This window comes from Hyperolius riggenbachi, chromosome 2, assembly GCF_040937935.1.
Source record: "Hyperolius riggenbachi isolate aHypRig1 chromosome 2, aHypRig1.pri, whole genome shotgun sequence".
NCBI classification, from domain to species: Eukaryota; Metazoa; Chordata; class Amphibia; order Anura; family Hyperoliidae; genus Hyperolius; species Hyperolius riggenbachi.
This window is the reverse complement of record NC_090647.1, coordinates 280,810,191-280,829,319: the sequence shown is the minus strand read 5'-3', so window position 1 is coordinate 280,829,319 and position 19,129 is coordinate 280,810,191. Positions and strand designations below refer to the sequence as shown.

Here is a 19,129-nt window from a genome sequence, read left to right as displayed (position 1 = left end):
AATTGACCCCCTGCCCCTTCTTTCTTTTCAACAGCTTCCTGTCTTAAAATATCCTACTGTTCTCCTAAACTGGAAATTACTAGGAAACATAAGTTATTATGAAAATTTGGGTTTATTAAAGAGTTTATGTATGATACAGAGGGTTGCCGAAAGGTCAGCTAATTTCAGTTGTGTCATGTGTGATTGCTGTCATGTGTACACATGCACAGTGAAAACATATACGATTTGGGTCCAATGTGCTAGAAGTCAAAGTTGAATTTCTCCGCTTACCAATCCTTCCCCACTCCCTGGATATTAGATTAGTTTAGCCAGACATGCATTCAAGGATGTGTTGGAAAGCAGTCAGGCTGTTGCCATTTAACTGATCTGTATATACAGATTTTGCTACGAGTGTTACAGCAATTCATCTGTAGTTTACTATCAAGTGTCTTTACACCACTTTTAACATAACTCCCAACTGTCCCTCTTTTGGAGGGACAGTCCCTCTTTGGGAACCCAATCCCTCTGTCCCTCCTTCCTCATTTGTCCCTCTTTCAGGACTGATGTACAGATTTATGTAAACATATATTTTTCTACTGAAAAAAAATGTGTTTATTTGACTCTAAATTTTATTCCCACCGTTTACATTGATGCAGTCTTTTTCTTATAAGCAAATGTTAATATAACTGAAAATGAACCAGGATAGAAAAGACCAGTGTAGTTTGAATTATAAAACAACATATGTTTCTTATGCAAACTTTATGGTATAAGTAATTAGGGTTGTGCTGGGGGCGTAGTTAGAGGTGTGGCAGGGGTGTGGCTTAAGTGTCCCTCTTTCTTATCTCAAAAAGTTAGGAGGTATGCTTTTAACTACGATTGGTTTTGTAAATTGATAATTGTAAATTTATGAACCTGAATGGTAATACATCTTTGCTTCTCTCCACTGTTTGCAGCCTAAGCCTCATAATGCCATCACCATTGCAGTCTCTTCAAGAGCCCTATTTCTGATGGAGGAAGAACAACGAGTCTATGCAGAGAAAGGTCTAGAAGAGTATGTCCGATATCAGCTGGAGCATGAGAATGAACCATTTAAACCAGGCGCCGCCTTTCCCTTTGTTAAGGTAAATTATTTCATACCTAAACATGAATTTACTTCTCTAGAGTATGTTTATATCAAAAAGAATTGCTTCAGTCTTTACTTTCCATTACTGTAGATAAGAAAAAGATTAATCTATTCACACAGTCTTAATTTTAAATGATGTAATCTGTGAAAAGTTATTCAGTTCTATAGACTATCCATGATAGTTGACAGTATCTAGTAACACCATCTTCTTATGACAAACACCATGCTGTTCATTAAGATACCTTTGCTCAGCTGTATATTGCCAAAATGCTGCTGTCCAACAGAGAGAATTGAATTTGGCACTGCAGTTTAGCTATGAACACTGGGTCTCAATGGATATTGACTGATGGATGAATGATTGGGGAACTGGTATTTAAGGTTATATAACTGAAGCGTTGGCAACGTAGATTTCCGCCAATTGTGCCTGATTTATGCCAGCATTAAACATGATGAAAACTATGCATTAGTCAGAGTAATAACCGTTTCCACTAGAGTGCTGCAGGACCTGTGGAACTGCTTAAAAAAACTTACATCTTGCAGCATATATTTGCATGTCATATGCAAATCTTCCTTGACTTTCATTAGCTGTGGTAAAAAAAATGCGCCAGAAACGTTACTGTAGAGACAAACCTGAATTTGAACGCAAAAAGCGCATGCGGAAAACAAAAAGTTCATTATTACCACATGCAGAGCATGGTAAATTTACCATGCTTTTCACAAATTACTTAACATGTTCTGTAATTTGCATAACTTGCTTTATATGCACAACAACTACATTTCCTGTGCACAAACAACGTAAGTACTGCATATATAACATCATTGAAGCAAATTGACTGCTATTATTTATTGAGACAGGAGCAAAGAACCAAAAGTCTCTTATGGTGTAGTAACTAAGCAGGTACCAGGATCTGGAAATATAGAGTGATACTCACAAAATAACGTTTCCTGGAATATAACAGAGTAACCAAGCAGCTCGGGGTGACTCAAACCACTTGGAATGTACAGTATAGGGGGATAAAAGAGACAGAAAAGCCCTCCTACTAATAAGCAAAGCTTGGTGAGATTTGCCTTCTTAAAACAGAAGGAAATTTGCAATAATTCAGCTATATATGTTGTATTGGTCCAAGCCCCATCCCATACAGCCATATCAATCCCTGCCATGTACTGATGAGGGCCAAAAGCCCGAAACAGGCTGTCTACATGTGGGGTTGGTGTGGCTGTGTAATATTTAAAGCTATAGGCTTGCTATACACCAGTGGTTCTGGATGCTTGCCTTGCTTACAGGGGCGAAAAGGGAGAATTTGCATATTCAGTAGTGGTGGGTAACCACAAATGTTCACTTATAGCTGAATTATTGCAAATTTCCTTCTGTTTTAAGAAGGCAAATTTCACCTGGAATATAACCAAACACTAAAAGGTTGTCCTTAAACTTTCCTGTCCAAAATTCTTTTGGTTGCAACCGATGGTCCTCTGCACATCCTGGCACACACCCATCCAGCTTACTCACCAGATACTTTCTTGAGAACACAGTACAGTTTTATGCTTATGTAAGACAAACACTTCCAGTCTGCAGTGGAAGCCTCGTGGAAGCCTCCACAGCTACCTGATGTACCATTTTCATTTTTAAATTGCCAATAGAACTTGTTTGGGCAGCTTCTTTTTTGTGAGGTCTGTCAATGGCTTGGCGAGGGCACTGTAGTTGGGGACAAACTTTCTATAGTACCCAGCAGTCCCTAAGAAGGACTGAATCTGTTTCTTCATTTGGTGGGTGGGCCAGGACACAATGGCATCTACCTTCACAGTATCTGGACGAAGCTCTCCCCCCCCCCCACCACATGTCCCAGGTACTGTACCTGTTTCATACCTATCTGACACTTGCTAGGCTTGACTGTTAGTCCTGCTGCAGTGATGCGTCCCAGAACCTGTGACAGCTGCGCTAAGTGGTCTTTCCAGTTGGCGCTAAACACGGCGATGTCATCTAGGTAGGCAACAGCGCAGTGTTCCAAACCTTCCAGGAGACCATTTACAACCCTTTGGAAGGTGGCCGGGGCGTTTTCATTCCAAAAGGCATTACATTAAATTCAAACAGACCTGAGGAGGTGATAAAGGCAGACCTCTCCCGTGCCTCAGCTGTTAGAGGGACTTGCCAGTATCCCCGACTCAAATCCACGATTGTTAGATACTGCGCGCCAGCTAGCTTATCCAACAATTCGTCGACCCTCGGCATTGGGTAAGCATCTGACGCAGTTATCAAATTTAGTTTTCGATAATCTACACAGAACCGAGTGGTCTGGTCCCGTTTGGGTACTAGCACTACAGGTGATGCCCATGCGCTGTGCGACCGTTGGATCACCTCTAGTGACAGCATTTCCTCAATCTCCTTGCTGTTGTGGGCCTGAACCTCAGGGGAGACTCTATATGCTGACTGTCTAACCGGCTTGTTATTTCCGGTGTCAACATGGTGTAGAGCCAGACTGGTCAGACCAGGGCGGGCTGTAAAGGTACCACGGTAAAGGGTCAGCACATCAGATAGCCCAGCCTGCTGCTCTGCTGTCAACTCCAGATTGATCTGCACCTCGGTAACAGAGTCGGTTTCCTGGGTGGAGGCCAGGATGTCAACCAGGGTCTCTGCGTCACCGTCCGGTAGTAAACTGCAGACAGGGAGAGCGCAAGCGGTTCTATCATGATGTTCCTTTAACATATTGACATGCTACGGGGGAAGGAAAGGGTTAAGGTAGTCATGCTTGTTATGGAGCGAATGGTGGCTATAGTATAGGAAGGGATGATTGATGCAATTATTAAATATGACTAGGGTGAAATGTAGGGAGGGAGACTCCATCAAATGTTTGCTAGGAATTTCCATGATTTATAGTAACAAACTTGAAGCTTTTAAACTTCTAGGGCTTGGGCTGGCATTTTCCTTTTAGGACATACCATCCATCATGCACTTGTGTAACTGTACTTAATTTTTCTGAGTGCATGGTGCTATAGAGGACTTTAGTTTACTGAGGCTCAGGGCTAAAGGCCCATACAAACGTCTGATTTTTCAGAATGAAAAATCAGACGTGTGTATGGGCCTTAAAGAGACACTGAAGCGAAAAAAATATATGATATAATGAATTGGTTGTGTATTATGATTAATTACTAGAAGATTAGCAGCAAAGAAAATATTCTCATATTTTTATTTTCAGGTATATAGTGTTTTTTCTAACATTGCATCATTCTCTAATATGTGCAGATTACACAACACTCAGCATTCAAAATGATTCATTCAGAGCAGTCTGTGAACTAATGACCTCTCCTCTGCCAGAGGAAAAGTAAAAAATTAACTAACAGTTGAGATAATAAAAGTCAGAAAACAGCCCTCTCCACGACTTTGAAAGTCATAGAGCTTAATGGCTTTTTTTGTATAGAGATAACAACTGGAGTTTCTTAAATCTTCCTGTACTGGAAACAATTAGACTGATGTATCTGATCTTAATGTTTTATTTCTTAGCTGTACTACACATACAAATCATAATATCATAATTTTTTTTTCGCTTCAGTGTCTCTTTAAGTGAAATCAACAGCTTCAGCTTTACTCACATACACATGGACAGATAAGCATTAGAAAGGTGAAGACCAGCCCCCCAACCACTAACCCTCGCTCTTTGAGATACAGAGGTCCATTGTCTAGATCAGGTGTTTTTATAGCTACACTTGCTTTAGGAGCCTTGCAAGATAAGAAAAAAGGCTGTGAGGGTCACCAACGAGAGGCAAGGGAAGGGTTGTAAACATTGGGGGGCCAATCAAAGTTTTTCTGGAGAGGATCCATGATTTTTAGTTACATCCCCAGTACAGACAAAAACACACTGAAAATGGAAAAACTTGTATGTTCATGTAAGGTCCACATGATGGCAGGAGTAGTGATGGAAGGTTCTGTGGGGCAGTTTTCAGATTTTCATAAGATGTAAACCAATGAGTGAGACTTTGGTGCAATGTGTACCATAGAAGTCCTAAACGTTCAGTGCTGCATGATCAGAAGAAGGCGACTGTATACAATCCAGGACAGTTCAGTGTGTCCTGGCAGTCACCTCAGCTTATTATAACTCAATATGAGGACATTTAATCAGTAAGAGACAGGAACACACAAGCATGTTTTTTTCTGTATGCTGTTATTTGCTGGAGCTTGGTATGTTATACTGATATGAGGCATGGTAGAAATAAATTGAGAACGTAATCCGACAGTTGTCTAAATGCTGCCTGTGTCAGAAAGCCAAACCAAACAAATGCAAACGTATGAACTGGGCCTTTTAAACTTGTTTAAACTTTCTGGGTTGATGGCCATTACGGATTGGGAATAGTAGCAGAACAATCCCTTCAAATGCTTGTATGCAAGAAAAAAATGTTTTCCCAAAGAGAACGTGCAGTGTGAAAGCTTCATATAAAAGTTGTCTGACTGTCAGGGCACATACTAGTTTTAGGACACAGAAACTCAATCTCCTTAGCCTCCCTGTGAATAACATCACAGGCCTGGAATTTGTATACAAACCAGGAGTCAGAGAATATCAGCTGTGGAAGCATGGAAGAGACTTGACCTAAGGCATGATATGGCTAAAGAAAATGTTATTTTAAACAACTATTGGGCACAACGTTTATCCTTGAATTTTAGTTATTGAAGTCTTTGACTTTTGTTTTTTTACACTTTCCCTGCCTTGATTTTCTTTCAGGCACTTGAGGCAGTCAACAGTCACCTGCGTCAGCTTTATCCAGACAGTGAGGACTTGTTTGACATAGTCCTCATGACTAATAACCATGCCCAAGTTGGAGTGAGGCTAATAAATACCATAAATCATTACAGTAAGTATACTATAGACCCACTATTAAATGTGTAGAATAATTCATATTTAATTTAATACCCTGTAATAATTTCTAACATGCTCACTGATATTATCTACATACTATTTAGTAGAAAGTACTTGTCTATAAGCATAATACAGTAGAATTTTAGTTATCCGGCATCAACGGGGATTGGTTGATGCCGAATAAATGTGCTTGCTAGTTTCTTGAGACTCAATGTTAAAACTAGGCCTAGCTAATACACTACTATACCCAGGGCCGGCCTTAGTTTTCACAGCGCCCTGAGCGAAACCTGATTTTTGTGCCCCCTTCATCCTCTTCACGCATGCGTGCGTGCACACACACACGCACTCACACACACAGGCCCATATGCAATTCCCGTTTTCTCCTGAGATATTTCCTAGGACAGTGGTTAGCAACCTTTTTGACGCCTTGACACATCACGCCAAACGCTCAGATCTCTGTGACACATCACATATGTATAATAGGAAAAATACTATTAATAAACAATCAGTGGGACAGTTAGCCGCCCCCCCCCCCCCCCCCATTTAGAATGATAGCACAGCACCGACAATTTGCACCCATGCGTTATAGCCGCAGTGCGCTCACCCCAAAAAATGCCCCCCCCCCCATCTCATGTGTAGGTGCCCTCAATATAGGTTGCCAAGCATAGGTGCCCCCAGTATAGGAAGTCAGTTGAAGAACTCCATCCCCCCCATAGGTAGCCAGGCGTAAGTGCCTCCAGTATAGGTAGCCATGTGTTGGTGCCCTCAGTAAAGGTAGCCAGCTATAGGTGCCCCAGTATAGGAAATCAGGTGTAGGTGCCCTCAGTAAAGGTAACCAGCTATAGGTGCCCTCAGTATAGGTAACCAGCTATAGGCGCTCTCAGTATAGGAAATCAGGTGTAGGCGCCCTCAGTATAGGTAACCAGCTAATAGGCACCCCCTTGGAAGCCGGCGCCCTGAGCGACCGCTCTGGTCACACAGGTCAAAGGCCGGCTATGACTATACCCCACTCTATATAAGTACCAAGAACTCAGTAATAAATGTTAAATGCAGTCATTGAAAGTATATGAACGTTGTGGGACCAATGGAACCCAGTCTTTAAGCACAGCAGAACTCACAAACAGCCTAAGATGTTGGCTCCATGATTGTGAGTACTCTCTGCGATTTGTGCTGGTTGGGCGAGACTGCTTTATAGTTGAGTTCTGTGTAGCTGGGACTCTACTGTAGTATAATATAACAGTATAAAGCTCAGCTGCAGCCAAACATTTATTTTAATTTTAACACAGTGAAGAAATGTGAGAAGTACAGACAGCAAGAATTGTAGGACAAAAAGACATATTAAAAATGTACAAACTGAATGGGCGCTACTAGTAGAATTACAAAAACTGATTATTATTATTATTGATTTATAAAGTGCCAATAGATGCCTTCTTTTGAACTTACGGATAGCTTACTAGAACTTAGGGAGCATGTCCAACAACATGGATCAAGTACACTAAAGTGCAATCAGGTTCTGTTTTCCAGGCAGGGGCGTAACTAGAGGGGAGCAACCACTGCAATTGCAGGAGGGCCAGAGAGTTTTGGGGGGCCCCAACTAAGCAACTAAAAAAATTCCATTCCGCCGATACAGGGGACGATACTTCAGATCACGTGTTTTTATGGCTACACTTCCTATGGGTGTGAAGATCATGATGGCCACACTTATTTTATGACTCGTGTGAGATGGGCCCTGAAGGGCACCAAGGAAAGGGGTGTGAACATTGGGAGGCCCGATCAAAGTTTTGCTGGGGGGCCCCATGAATTGTAATTACCGGCATGTGGTATGTGGTTTCCAGGCTTCCTGAATATTACAGGTCTACTTTCTTTTAGAAGAAAATATGCAAGTATAGAAACTTCTTGCACATGTATTATCTGCCCTGTATACATGCACTCTCAGATCAGGTCATTTGGGTGCAGGGATTAGTAGATGCCTGTGTCAATTACCAGTAATCGGGCTCCCAAGACACTCAATGCTAATACATAGGAAATAATTGTTACAAGTAGCCGCCATTTTAGGCACTTGTAGAGGATGGTTAGTGTAAGGCTCTAGGAGGGGAAGAGGGTTAGTATTAGGAATTAGGTGGCAATTTAGTTTTAGGTCCCAGGAGGGGAGGAGGGCTAGCGTTAGGCATTAGGTGGGGAGAAGAATTCGTTTTAGGCCCCAGAAAGGAAGGAGAGTTAGTGTTAGGCATTAGGTGTGTGTGTGTGTGGGGGGGGGGGGGGTTAAGCACAAGGAGGGGAGGGATAAAGTGAGAATGGGTGCCTGGTAGTCCATAGTAAAATATCGGTAATGTAAATTACCAATATTATTATTATTAGCATTATTTACAGTAGTATTTATATAGCGCTGATATCTTCTGCAGACTGTACTATACTGAGTATAGTATGTTTTACTATCAACACTAACCGGTGCTCACTCGTGTGGCAGCGCTGCCATATGTACACATCAACCCTTGCCGTTTATCTGTCTTATGGCTGATGCTTTCTGGGTCTACATAATGATTTTCATTTCAAACATGACTTACCAAGGCTATTAGTGGGTGTTCCCAGAAACTAGTCAAAGGAGCAAGATCAGTGAAGTTACACTTGTGCTGCCTAACTGTATATCTGGTTTTTATACCTGGGTTAAGGAACACCATCATCATTTATTAATTACAGCACTAGCATAGTTTAACAACAGTTCCAAGGGTGCCAATTTCACTTTAATTTTTAATAAGGTTTAAAAAAAAAAAAAAAAGGTGTTGCAAAGTATGCTGACGTAATTACAGAAAGTGTGTTAACAAATACTGAACAATAACTGCGGATAGTGTTGTATATAAGTCAATGGACAATGAGCCTGTTTTACTAAAGACCAAGCTAACCGTGAAATTGGTGAAATTGAACACAACACATCCGGTGCATGTAAAGCTGTACAGTTGTGAGATAAAGGTGAAAAGTGTGCTGGCACAGACGTGCTCATTATCAAAAGTGTTTCCAAGCTTATAAGCCTTTATTAAAGGCAGACATACACTGTAGGATTTGTTAATACTTTAGAAGACAAAAAACACAAACTATAAAATTCCATCAAGAACCAAAAGGCCCTTCTTATTGATGTTTTCTAACAATCACTCATACTGTACATGGGTCCTTTATCTGATAGACTGATCCGAAGCGTTGAGGGAAGGGAGGGAGCTGTGGGCACGAGGGCTGCATTACCTTTGTACTGCATTGAGATGTACAAAAACGAAACTAGTGGCTGCAGCAGTATGAACTGTATTAAAGAGACACTGTAACATCAAAAAGATCCCCTGGGGGGTACTCACCTCGGGTGGGGGAAGCCTCCGGATCCTAATGAGGCTTCCCACGCCGTCCTCTGTCCCACGGGGGTCTCGTCGCAGCCCTCCGAACAGCCGGCGACTGTGCCGACTGTCAGTTCAATATTTACCTTTGCTGGCTCCAGCGGGGGCGCTGTGGCGACTTTCGGCACGGAAATAGACGGAAATACCCGATCTCCGTCGGGTCCGCTCTACTGCGCAGGCGCCGGAAACTTGCGCCTGCGCAGTAGAGCAGACCCGACGGAGATCGGGTATTTCCGCCTACTTCGGCGCCGACAGCCGTCAGAGCGCCTGCGCAGGAGCCAGGAAGGTAAATATTACGTCACCGCTGCACGGAGGGCTACAGCGAGACCCCTGACGGATGGAGGACGGCGTGGGAAGCCTCATTAGGATCCGGAGGCTTCCCCCACCCGAGGTGAGTACCCCCCAGGGGCCGTTTTGTCGTTACAGTTCCTCTTTAAATCCGATCTCTGCTGAGATTGTTATTCCATGTCGGTTAAGGTGGTAATCAATCAATATCAAATACATATAGATCAATTACCAGAAATAGTGTATGGCTACCATAAGAGATCTATTCTTTAAGACGACCTAAACTTATCCACAGGAGTGAAGTAAAACACAGAAAACCCCACCCTGTTTGTATTTCGAGATAACAGGCTGTCCAATTCTCCCTTATCTACTAGTAAGAAATCACTGTAATTTGATCTGACACCTCTCTCTCATCCCTGACACAGCTGTGCTGAGTTCAGAGGCTATATGTAAACACAGGTTTAACCCTGTATGTGCTCCCCGCAAACAAGGAAGTAACTGTTACTGCTTCCATTTCTCCCCAGAGATTCTGCTGTTTAACATTCTGAGTGGTATAAGAAATTTTTGGAGAAAGCGGTGTGCCCGACACAGTGTTGGGCATGCCACTCAGGAGGTTTCCATAGGTACAGGAGCTCCACAGTATAAGTTAGCTTAGCGCAGCGGCTCCTGTACAATGTGACCATCAATAAGTATGTTAGTTAGAGTGGTCCCCACCCCCCTTATGCAGCCACTAGATACATACCCAGCCTTGCTCCAGCGATGGCTGCAGACTTCCTGCATAGCCGCGGTATTATTCGCGATGGGGAGGATTGGAACTGACCTCATAATGTCCACTCTAACTAACATACTTATTGATGACCACATTGTACAGGAGCCCCTGCACCTAGCCAACTTCTACTGTTGGGCTTCTGTACCTAGCTAGCCTATACGGAGCATCACTTGTACCTACCAGCCTATCCTGGGGGACACCTAACTAGCCTATCCTGTATCTACGTAGCATTTCCTGGGGGACACCTACACTTACATAGCCTATTCTGGGGACACCTGCACCTAATTAGCCTATTCTGGGGGACACCTGCCTCTACCTAGCCTACCCTGGAGGACACCTGTACCTACTTAGTCTATACTAGGGGAAACCTGTACCTACCTAGCCTATACTGAGCAACACCTGTACCTACCTAGCCTATACTGGGGGACACCTGTACCTAGATAGCCTATACTGGGGGCACCTAGATCTAGCTACCTACCTACGATAATCTGCGGGGGATTCCGAAGACAGATGGGCACCGCGCGGTAGACGACACAGGACAGGCAATTTTCATGTTGAAATTTATTGAGAATCGGCCTGCGGAGTATGGGCAGCCGACCAATCTCTCTCTAAACAGATTTGATTAGAGAAAGATTTGTCTTTTGGTCGAATCTGCTCATCATCTCTAGATATATGTGTAAAGCCTGGCAGATCTCCTGCTTTCTTTCAGCCACTATACCCCAATCTATTGCCATAGCTCTGAGCTCGGCCCACGTCTTCACCTATAGACAAGCCCCCGCTTGAACAGGACACTGAATATGTCTCCTGACTTCGGTTACCCACAGGTCCTAACGTGCAAGATATAGCGGCTGAGGATGAGGAAACCAGAGTACCACCAGAGCAAACATGACTATGCAACTGGGTGATATTAGGTAGTAGAGCAGAATGCTTTTGTGGAGGAGGTTACACAGATCACACCAGGAGCTATGGACAAGGGAGCAAGATCGCTCAGAGCGACCGTAGCTCTGAGCTTCCGATAACCGTCACAAATAAACAAGAAACAATGGTTGCACAGTGCCACCGCAGCACTGAGCATCTCATGTCCACCACACTGAGTAACAAGGACAGACAACAAAAAGACAGATGGAATGCTTGCCAATCTATTCACTGCCCCAGCAATAGCAAACATCCACACTGACACGGATAAGACAAACAAGTAGGAGCATAACTAATAGCAACCGCAGCTTATAGTTACGTCCACAGGAACAGGACTGTCACGTACCTGGAGGTAAGGAGACCAATGTGCTGAGAGCAGCAGCCCCTGCGGCTTATCAACCAAAGGCCCTGAGTTGGGAACAGGTGCCTCTGATTAACACCGGGCAGGAGTGCTCGCAGATCCAGTTGTTGGAGCAAGCAGGAACTGGAGACTCCCGCAGGACGGGTCTGGTACTGCAATGACCCGTACGCCAGAGATGGTGTTGCCACGCAGGTCCTGTAACAGACTGGTAGAACAGCAGATCCTTGGACGGTCCGGAGTCGGTGATAGAGCGGGTAGTCAGACAGGCAGGGTTTGGCAACAAAGCGGGCTATCAGACAGGCAAAGTTCGGCAGCAGAGCGGGTAGTCGTACGGAGCAGGGTTCGGCAACAGAGCGGGCTATCAGACAGGCAAAGTTCAGCATGGAGTAAGGTCAGAGATCAGGCAGACAAAGTGTCACGTCACGGGAGCAAACTTGCTGCAATACCACAGCACAGAGGTCTGGTCTCTCCAGGCTTAAATAGGCCGTTTGGCGCGCAACGCGCGCACAACGTAGTGCGTCACGCGCACACGGAGCAGCGCGTCACGCGCGCATGCGCAAACGCGAACACGCGCATGCGAGATACACACGCGCGTGCACGCGCACACACGCACAACAAGAAGAAGATGCATAAGACAGCCGTCTTTGCGCGCGCGCGTGCACAGCAATCATGCCCACGCCTTGCGGCGCCAACACTTTCGCCACACAACGATACACGCGCTGGAGAGCACCGACAGACCACCCTGCCGGGAGGCCCGCCGAGACCCCCCAGAACGACCGCCAGCATCCGCATGTGCCAGCCGCCTCACCTGGACAGGTAACTGACCGTGACAATGCCCCCCCTTTACGGGCAGCCTCCGGATGCCTCCTGGTCTTGGTTTATCAGGATACCTCTGATGGAACCGTCTCACCACAGCAGGTGCATGAACAAAAGAGGCTGGTTCCCAGGTGTTGTCCTCAGCTCCATAGTTCTTCCATTTAATAAGATATTGTAGCCGGCTACCCCTACATCTGGAATCAAGAATATCTTCCACTTCATATTCTTCTTCTCCATTCACTATGTCTGGTGGAGGTGGTCCTGAATTCTGTCCAGGAAAGAGATCCGGAAGTACTGGCTTTAACAGAGAAACGTGAAAGACAGGATGAATTCTGAGGTTGCTAGGTAATTTAAGTTCATAAGCTGATTGTCCAATTCTTCTTCTAATTTCAAAGGGCCCAATAAATTTAGGACCTAGCTTCTTCGATGGGCATGTAAGTCTCAAATTCTTGGTTGATAGGTATACTTGGTCCCCCACTTTCAAGTTCACATCTCCCCTCCTGTGACAATCAGCCTTTTTCTTAAAGTCCTCCTGAGCCTGAGTCATTGATTGCTGAAGACGTTGATTATTTTGAACAAACCACTTGGCCAATTCTTCTGCTGCAGGAACTGGGGATTCTTTCACTATACCAGGTAAAAATGAGGGATTATACCCATAGTTGGCAAAGAATGGAGATTGCTTGGTGGACGCATGAACTGAATTGTTGTAGGCAAATTCCGCGGATGGTAATAATTGAACCCAATTATCCCGTGTCCCTGAAATGAAGCATCTGAGATATTGTTCCAATGTTTGATTCGTGCGTATTCGTGCGTTCAGTTTGTCCGTTGGATTGTGGATGATATGCTGATGAAAAATGCAACCGGATATTGAGTATTTGACATAGTGCTTTCCGAAACTGTGAAGTGAACTGAGTTCCCCTGTCTGATACGATATCGTTAGGAACACCATGCAACCTTACAATCTCCTTGATGAATGTCATAGCAGTAATTCTTGCAGAAGGTAAGCTCATCATAGGAATAAAATGCGCCATCTTTGTTAATCGGTCCACCACTACAAAGATCGTGTTAGCTCCATCTGCCTTCGGTAACTCTACAATAAAGTCCATTGAGATTGAATGCCATGGTCTAGGAGGAACAGGTAGTGGATTCAACAGTCCCCATGGTTTGAGATTTGAACCCTTGCTCCGGCTGCATACTTGGCATGACTTGACATACTTTTCATAGTCCTTCTGCAACGCAGGCCACCAGAATAAACGTTGCACTAATTCCTGTGTTTTTGCCACTCCAAAGTGACCGGTCAGCTGATGGTCATGGCACAGTTTGAATACCTCCAACCGTTGCTTTTCCGGCACAAAAACCCTATCTTTGAAAAGCCACAACCCGTCTTTGGCTACTAACTGTGTCTTTAAGGATAGCTTGAACTTTCTGGGGATCCATGGTAAACCCTTTCCGCCGAGATAATAAGTCCTAGGAACTGAATTGTATGTTGCTCAAATTCACACTTTTCAGCTTTGGCATAAAGGCTGTGACGTCTTAATTGCTCCAATACCTGACAAACCTGTTTCCTGTGCTCCTCCAAGGATGCTGAAAAAATCAGGATGTCATCCAGATATACTACTAGAAAGTGATCAATAAACTCCCTGAGAACGTCATTAATGAAGTGCTGAAAGGTGGCTGGTGCATTGCAAAGTCCAAATGGCATGACTAGATACTCAAAATGACCGTATCGTGACCTAAAGGCCGTCTTCCACTCATCCCCTTCTCTTATCCTTACTAGGTTATAGGCACCTCTCAGATCCAGTTTTGTAAAGATCTTGGCGTCTCTTAGTTTCTGGAACAGTTCCGGCATAAGTGGTAAAGGGTACCTGTTTTTGATTGTAACCTTGTTCAATTCCCTGTAGTCAATACAAGGCCCCAGGGTTCCATCTTTCTTTTGGACAAAGAAAATTCCCGCACCAGCAGAGGATTTTGAAGGTTGGATGAAGCCTTTCCTCACGTTTTCTTCAATGTACTCTCGTAATACTTCTTGCTCAGGTTCTGACAGGGGGAACATACGACTAAAAGGAATTGCTGATCCGGGTAGTAAATCAATGGGGCAATCATATGGCCGATAAGGAGGCAATACATCGGCTTTCTTTTTGTCAAATACGTCAAGAAAAGCATGATACTGTTCCGGTATTGCTTCCTGTAAAGAAGAGGTACAAAGAAGAGTTCCCCTTGATCTTGGTTGTTCCAGTATACAACTCTTGTCGCAATAGGTGGACGGGAAGGACACAGTGCCAGAAGACCAGTCAATAGCAGGATTATGGGCTTGAAGCCAGGGTAGTCCTAGGATGACTGGATGGAGAGGTGAAGTAAGGAGGTCCAGCTTCAGTTGTTCCTGGTGTAATCCTTGGATTGTGGTAGCGAGAGGTAATGTCTCATAGACAACCGTACCAGAGCTCACTTCACTACCGTCGGCTAGATGGATTAAAAGGGGATTTTGTTTAAACTGCACAGGTATCCGGTGATTAGTGGCAAATGTGATGTCCATAAAGCAGCTGCATGCACCTGAATCAATAATGGCTGATACTTCAAGGTTTCCTGCGGGTAACTGAAATGAGATAGGAACAGAGAATGGTTAGTGGATGGCCGAATAATCTGGAGTTTATATGTATGTGGAGTCGGCATGATTTGTTTCTTCTTACCAGGGGCGCGGATCGGGCAGGCATCTAAGAAGTGACCAGCTGATCCACAATAGAAACAGAGATTCTCCTGGCGCCGTCTTTGTCTTTCTTCAGGGGAGAGACGAGAACGAATAACCCCAATCTGCATAGGCTCTGGCTGATCTTGGTCTGTCACAGGAGCGGGAGCACCGACAGAGGAAGCAGGTATCCAGTTGGGGCGTGGACTGCGTTCACTGAATCTCTCCAGCTGTCGTTCCCGGAACCGTCTATCAATCTGGATTGCAGCGGTAATGAGTGTTTCCAAAGTAGCCGGAGCATCAGCACGCGATAATTCATCCTTAATGTAGGCTGACAGACCCTTCCGATATTGGTATCTCAGGGCTGAATCATTCCAGTCGGTGTCGGCCGCCCACCGACGGAACTCTGCGGTGTACTCTTCCACCGACCGGCGGCTTTGGCGAAGATATCCCAAGGCGGTCTCAGCAGTAGCACTACGCTGTGGATCGTCATATAGCACTGCCATGGCTGCAAACAGGGTTTCTGATGTTGATAGAGATACATGTTCTTGATCCATAAGGTTGTGGGCCCAGGCTTGGGGTTCCCCTTGTAATAGGGAGATGATTAATCCCACTTTTACCTCTTCACAGTAATAAGTGCGAGGTTGCAGATTGAAGTAGAGCTGACATGAGTGACGGAAAGCTCGGAACTTGGTTCGGTCTCCAGAGAACCGATCTGGCATAACTACACGTGGTTCAGGCGGAGGTGGAAGAGGAGCTGCAGCAGGAGGTGCGAGAACTGGGCTAGCAGCTGGTGGAGGGGCGGTTGCTGGAGCCTGGTTCCCAGTTGCAGACATCGCACCCACTCTTCCTTCCAGGCGTAGATGGCTAGCCTGCAGTTCTTTCATGGCCTCAGTCAGGGCCGACATCTGTTCATACAAAGTGGTCAAAACCTTCGCTGCCTCAGCGGTCTCCATGTTATGGCTGTGGTATTCTGTCACGTACCTGGAGATAAGGAGACCAATGTGCTGAGAGCAGCAGCCCCTGCGGCTTATCAACCAAAGGCCCTGAGCTGGGAACAGGTGCCTCTGATTAACACGGGGCAGGAGTGCTCGCAGATCCAGTTGTTGGAGCAAGCAGGAACTGGAGACTCCCGCAGGACGGGTCTGGTACTGCAATGACCCGTACGCCAGAGATGGTGTTGCCACGCAGGTCCTGTAACAGACTGGTAGAATAGCAGATCCTTGGACGGTCCGGAGTCGGTGATAGAGCGGGTAGTCAGACAGGCAGGGTTTGGCAACAAAGCGGGCTATCAGACAGGCAAAGTTCGGCAGCAGAGCGGGTAGTCATACGGAGCAGGGTTCGGCAACAGAGCGGGCTATCAGACAGGCAAAGTTCAGCATGGAGTAAGGTCAGAGATCAGGCAGACAAAGTGTCACGTCACGGGAGCAAACTTGCTGCAATACCACAGCACAGAGGTCTGGTCTCTCCAGGCTTAAATAGGCCGTTAGGCGCGCAACGCGCGCACAGCGTAGTGCGTCATGCGCACACGGAGCACAACAAGAAGAAGATGCATAAGACAGCCGTCTTTGCGCGCGCGCGTGCACAGCAATCATGCCCACGCCTTGCGGCGCCAACACTTTCGCCGCACAACGCTACACTCGCTGGAGAGCACCGACAGACCACCCTGCCGGGAGGCCCGCCGAGACCCCCCAGAACGACCGCCAGCATCCGCATGTGCCAGCTGCCTCACCTGGACAGGTAACTGACCGTGACAAGGACTAGCAGGAACAGACAGACAGAAGGATTGTTTGCCAATCTAATTGCTACCCCAGCAATAGCAAACACACTATCCACACTGACACAGACAGGACAAACAAGAAGGAGCGTAACTAATAGCAACTGCTGCTACAGTCACGTCCACAGGAACAGAACCAGCAGGAATACTACCAGTAACCAACATGGTGATGGCAGAATCCAAGCTATCAGTATCGGTAGGACTTCACTGTACCTCCGCAGGTATGGCGAATGTCCAAGCAGGAAAGACAAGGTTAAACAATACAATACACAATTCACATGAGGCAGAGCTGACACAACCAGCTAAGGCACAGTTGGATGCTATGACGGCCAGATCTGAAAGGAGGAGCAGGCTTTTCTATAGACATCAGCCAATGAGAGCAGACATGCAAATTCCCACACAGCTGAATGGTAATCACTCAATCCTATGTTAGTCTGATTGAAGGCTGCAAGCTGACAGCAGAAGGAAAGGATTCTCATTACAAATGCAAGCAAAATTATGCAACAATATGCATGCAGGAAATTCAGAACTGCCTGGTTGCAGTTCCACTGCAACCAACGGGACAAGCTACAGAAGGGATCCTGACAATATGGCTATCTTTACATTTGTATTAAAACAGGTTGAGCAGCTACAGCTTGGAAGTATAAATGATCAGAGACTTCGGGGAGTAAATTTGAAATTTAGTTTAGATTTTGTTCGTTATATAGATGGATAGGCGCTCTGCACTGCTTGTGCCTCTTAAGTGAGCAAACCCCTCCCCCCCCCTTGGGAAAAGACTCACCAGACTTCACGGCCTTCAGGGCCCGTTCTCGCATTCGGGGTATTGGCCACCCCGCAGCCTCACCGGCAATCCACTCTCAGCTGTCCCAGATCTGTATAGGCAAGAAAGGGATTCCTCATAGTGTAAAAGCATACCAGTTTATTAAAAAGCTCTTAAAAACAAGTAAAAAGCTTGTAGCCAATCACAACATCCAGATCAGCCAGCCCCTCAATGTACAAGCCACCGCTAATATAGCGGGTGTAGGGGATACAGGAATCAAACTACACTTAGCTGGTGACAAGGTGCACTCCTCTGTCATCTAGCGTACCTTTACTGCAGTTGCCTGCTGGCTGGTGGGACAAAAAGTTTGTAGAGCCTCTTGCACAAACAATCATGCCGTGTCCGGCGGGCGCTGTGCGAAATGACGTCACTCCATGGCTCCGCCCAACATTTCGTTGCCTTAGCAACTCCTCAGGGGCCCTGGAGCCAAGGAGAGTGACGTCCTTTATCTCCTGGCACCCGCGCTATGCGCCTGCGTGCCTCTCTCACTAGCACCCGCGCTATGCGCCTGCGTGCCTCTCTCACTACCCTCACACCCCAGTGCGCCTGCTCAAAGGGGAAGCTACCAAAATAGAGACACCAAATGCAGGTCCTGCTCCTGCTTTCCACCCTTCTCACTGCAGTCAGTGGCGCCTGCGCATCACACCCTCCTACAGAACCCCAAACGGGAACTGTTAAACATCCAGAGGAACCATCCCTAGTCATAGCTGCCCCTATGAATAAGAGGATGGCGCTTCATGCAGTGATCCCTGTATTCCCTTCACAGCATAGCACATCACATGCACATCACTTGAAGCATGAATACCATCTTCTTGGTGACATATATATAGCATATTTTGCCAGTCATAATTAAAACATGCTTCTGGTCACATGTGTATAACATATTATACCAGACATCAGGTTAGACATACCCCTTATGTGACTCACCGCTTCCCCTACTCCCCCAGGATCAGTACAAATTACCCCTTCATACACCTCCACCCCCCCCCCCTCCTTTTGTACCTCCAACCCCCCAATTACCCATTATAAATAAAACAGTTTAGATCTATAGCCACATTATGCCCCACAGGAACCAAAGTGTTCATTTTTGTCTCCTTTTGAGAAATGCTCCTCTCTCTGTTACAACCCCTCCAATTAGGGATTTGTTTTTTAATCCCACACATTTTAAGGGTTTTAATGTTACAGTTGTGTTTTTCTCCCACATGCTTGGACAAGTTATGCTTTTTAAATCCTTTTGCAGAATCACATAAGTGCTCGCCCCACCTTTTGTGCAAAGCCCTAGTGGTGCGCCCTATATACTGCTGACCACAGCCACATGATATCAAGTAAACGGCAAACTTAGTACGACATGTAATAAACCCCCTGATGTTGTAAGTCCTA

The 19,129-nt window shown here is 45.6% G+C and overlaps 2 protein-coding genes across 2 annotated transcripts in view; one reads left to right on the top strand and one right to left on the bottom strand.

Moving 5' to 3' along the window:
* Window positions 1-19,129, bottom strand: part of LOC137546391 (CYFIP-related Rac1 interactor A-like) — a 384,755-nt gene that overhangs the window by 301,918 nt on the left and 63,708 nt on the right. The window contains exon 3 of the mRNA XM_068268785.1: window positions 17,711-17,801. The gene's annotated coding sequence lies outside the window, so the exon portion shown is untranslated. The remainder of the gene's footprint in view (window positions 1-17,710; window positions 17,802-19,129) is intronic.
* NT5C1A (5'-nucleotidase, cytosolic IA) overlaps window positions 1-19,129 on the top strand; it is a 71,301-nt gene that overhangs the window by 14,864 nt on the left and 37,308 nt on the right. The window contains exons 2-3 of the mRNA XM_068268779.1: window positions 933-1,100; window positions 5,812-5,941. Coding sequence (XP_068124880.1) covers window positions 933-1,100; window positions 5,812-5,941 — 298 coding nt within the window. The remainder of the gene's footprint in view (window positions 1-932; window positions 1,101-5,811; window positions 5,942-19,129) is intronic.